Source organism: Atta cephalotes (genome assembly GCF_000143395.1).
Source record: "Atta cephalotes unplaced genomic scaffold scaffold00032, whole genome shotgun sequence".
NCBI lineage: Eukaryota > Metazoa > Arthropoda > Insecta > Hymenoptera > Formicidae > Atta > Atta cephalotes.
In genome coordinates this window covers 3,574,073-3,577,814 of record NW_012130096.1, presented here as the reverse complement: position 1 = coordinate 3,577,814, position 3,742 = coordinate 3,574,073, and the positions used below count along the sequence as shown (strand labels likewise).

The following is a 3,742-nucleotide window of genomic DNA, read 5'->3' as shown; positions in this document are numbered from 1 at the left end:
ACTTAGTTAGTTAGTTAGGTTAGGTTAGTTAAGGGTAGGTACGGTAAGTAAGTAACGTAAAGTAAAAGTAAAACGTTAATTAGTACTATTCTCTCTCTCTCTCTCTCTCTCTCTCTCTCTCTCTCTCTCTCTCTCTCTCTGCCCCATGACCTAGACCTAGATAGGCGAAGCGTGCTAGTGCGACGTAGAATGCAGAGCGCGCCGTACGACGAAGTGAAGCTGTATCGCGAGTCCCTCCCTCTCACTCTTAACGCTAGCTGGCCTCCCGGGAGCTCATCGATCGCCACCATACACTAGGACACGTCGGAAGACCTAGTACCACGATTTCGAAGGGAAAAGCCATATGTGATTTGGAAAACACGTGGAGTTTCACATCTCGGGTTCCACTTGCCGCTCACATTGCACAGTGTATATCGGTTTTCTGTTAAAACTCTCTCTGTCTATTCAAGAAAATTAATTTTAATGGAGTGCTGCATTATAACCAAAAGAGATAAACTTACAAATATAATATTATGATTCTTAATTAAACTGAAGAAGAAAAATAAAATGGTGCGCGCATTTCAAGGATTTCTTCGATGACTTTTTGCATTGCGAAATTGACTTCTTGGAATCCATAGTTCTTTGATCGACGTTAAATTTATAACAATATCATTTGATACTAAATCAATTTCTTCCCATAAAGGGAAATTTCTCCTTTCAATGCGTATACACAAACATATATGCAGCCATACATCGCAACTTCTATTAATGTAATATACAGCTCTCCAAGATCAATATAATCCGAATTGTTCATTTTAATTGCTCACGTATGTGAGACTCTACGACTTAAGAGCTTGCGTGTGTTTCTCTGATTACGAGTATTCAGGCCGGATTAGTTGACTCTTATTCGGTCGATTGGATCAGTTTACAAGTTGCGAGTAAACGAGCGTTCTAATCTTATCTCGAAAGATTCTAAAAGAGCGATTTCTAAAAGTTCGGTTATGAAAAAATGAAAATCATAGGTTGAACTCACCAAGATCGGACAGTGAGACTTTCTCTAAGAAGGGATCCACCACCGGCAGCTGTAAATTAAAAAAAAGAAATTAGTAAAATTACGTTCCAAATGCAGACTTTGAGATCATCATTGTCGCTATAGATGATAATAATTTCTTCGCGAACAAAAATTTATTCCAAATTATTATCGCTAAAAATCACAATGACAAGTTTTTATTAAAAAAAATCTCGAGAGAGAGATTTCTCTGTTTCTTAAACAGGCTTTAAAAAGAATCAAATGCTAAAGTTAATGATCTCTTTTTTCATTTTTCTAGAAAATTCTGTCGCGAGTAACATACTATTTTTCTTTCAACTCGCTTTTTTACGACCGAAGATTTACAGAGTATTTATAAAGAATTACGGAAGACTGTCTGACTTATCCATTTTTCAATCAGAATCCCAATTAATGTAACCAGACTCTCCCTCTAGTGTATTATTAATCGAGTAAAGTCTGTGTAAAAAAAAGAGAGCGGAGAAAATACCAAAGTCCGTTTCAGCAAGGATCTCGGGCTGAAGGTGTGCCGTCTCTTGATCTTCGTATACCAGTTCGTCAGAACTCCAGAGCTCGTGGCTTGATCCGAGCTCCTGGAGATACTTCCCGTCGGCTCGCTCGTTTGACGTCGGAACAACATTTTACGTGTCAATTAAAAGCTACTGTATTCTAAACAAACTGGCTGCTCCTTAAAGACTTCCGGGGGAAAGTAAACCCTTGGCAAAGTAAACTCGCGCAACATATACGATGTTCGAAGTCTATCGATCACAGCCTGATATCTCGACCTCGAGCTTGACCTCGAATTTATCCTCGTCGTTGTTGCTCGTGTTCTTGCCGTCCAGATTCTGCGGTGTGAAACCTCGGCGACGACCGACCGGCAGCCGATCGAACCTCAACGTGGTGCGTAACCGCTGGATCTCGCGTCTACACGACGATGTTTACGTCGCCGCGACGAGCGAAAGCACAGCGTTAACACGTCCTCGCTTAACACCTCCACCGGTGTTACCCGCGAGCGCGTTGTTCGGGATATTTTCGACGGTGGCATAACTCTTTCGCACCGGCTGGCTGCGAGATAGAGTGCGGCAAGCCGGCATACACAGTCGGTTAATTGCGTTGCAGCCTGCCAAGAATTCGCGACTCTGTCAATAGACCGAGGCTCCGATAGCCGCGCGGCAAACGTCTTTCATTCGGCGTAAGACCGAAGCCGAATGACGTAACGCAATTTAAGCTTGTTCTACAATAGAGTCGCAAATCGTAAGCCGTAAGAAATTAACCAATCATAGTCGATTATTTTTTTTATATTCAACTATGATTAACCAAATTCTTACGGCTTACGACTTGCGATCCTATTGTGGAACAGGCATTAGAACTCTTCGCCGCGAATTCACCCGTGAATTCATTTCCATCGAAATCCGCACTTCCTTTTAGCTTTTCGCGAATAGATTGATGATTGAATTCCTACCGTTTTAACGGCAATTCGAAGGGATTAATCATTAGAGGAATCTACTTTTTAAATCATGTAGCTTTCCTTGAGTAAGATTTATTATAACTCACTATCTTCAAAACATAACACTGTTTCATCAGAGCCATAGCACATTGAAAGAAAAATGTATTAAATTTTAATAAGTTATTTGAATAATTTATTATATATGTCATTGAATATTTAAATATAAACATATATTTATTTAATACAAGAACTATTAATTTTTTATTAATTTAAATATTATTTTTTATTTAGCAATTTTTTTTCCGAAAATAAATGTTATTTTAGCAAAATGTACTACATTTTTCTCTCAATGTATAGCTTCGTATTTAGAACATCATTTTTTTGTGTGTAAATACAGATTTAAAAATAATTTGATGACAATGAAAAATGATACAAAAAATTTTAACATTCTAGCAATCAATTTGAGCATCTTATATAATTATTGATAGTCCAACAAAATTATATTTTCAGATCTGCATCTATGCCTAAATTTTAAATACTCTTTACAATACAAAATGTTCTTTCCAAATAAATCTTTTTTTCAGCTTTTTATTGTAATAGTTCAATCACTTTTCCTATGTTTTGAGGAAAATTATATAAACACATAATCAATCTTTTTTTCGACGATCCTATGATGTCAATATAATCCAGAGTGACTTTGAATTTGAGCTCTATATCTAGTTTTATATCTTCTCTTCTCTATATAGTGACTTTCTATCGTCTAAAGGTTAATCTCGTCATTTATTAAAACAGGAAACTTGCGTATGAAACGATTGGATGAAAGAAATTTTACAAGAATCTACGTGTTCGCGGAAACCGTATTGTTCAACGACCGTGTTGTTCTAAATCTTATTAACAACTCATTGTCAGGTTTGACAGGGTTGACAGCACTAGACGGCCCATGTGATTTTATTAAACGCCGAGCTATCTCAAGGAAAAATAACGACGCCGACGATGGCGGGGATCTTCGTTGTGGATCACCGGTTCGGAAAGCGACGCCTCACTTTTTTTATCCCATCTCGCAGGGTCGTCTTTTTCCAACTTGCGCGAGTACATTCGATCCACGCCAAGAATAGTAGACCGGTAGATACGACACACGTAACAAGTGTAATAAACAAACTCGTGATAAAGGTGGCGCCAAAACATTTTATCTCTCTCTCTCTCTCNCTCNCNNNNCNCTCNCTCNCNCTCTCTCTCTCNCNCNCNCNCNCNCNCGCNCGCNCNCNCNCGCG

General features: G+C 38.6%; 1 protein-coding gene across 1 annotated transcript in view; it reads right to left on the bottom strand.

The window, feature by feature from the left end:
• LOC105621246 (dentin sialophosphoprotein) overlaps window positions 1-3,742 on the bottom strand; it is a 70,774-nt gene that overhangs the window by 7,195 nt on the left and 59,837 nt on the right. The window contains exon 8 of the mRNA XM_012202715.1: window positions 1,013-1,061. Within this exon, the coding sequence (XP_012058105.1) occupies window positions 1,013-1,061 (49 nt within the window). The remainder of the gene's footprint in view (window positions 1-1,012; window positions 1,062-3,742) is intronic.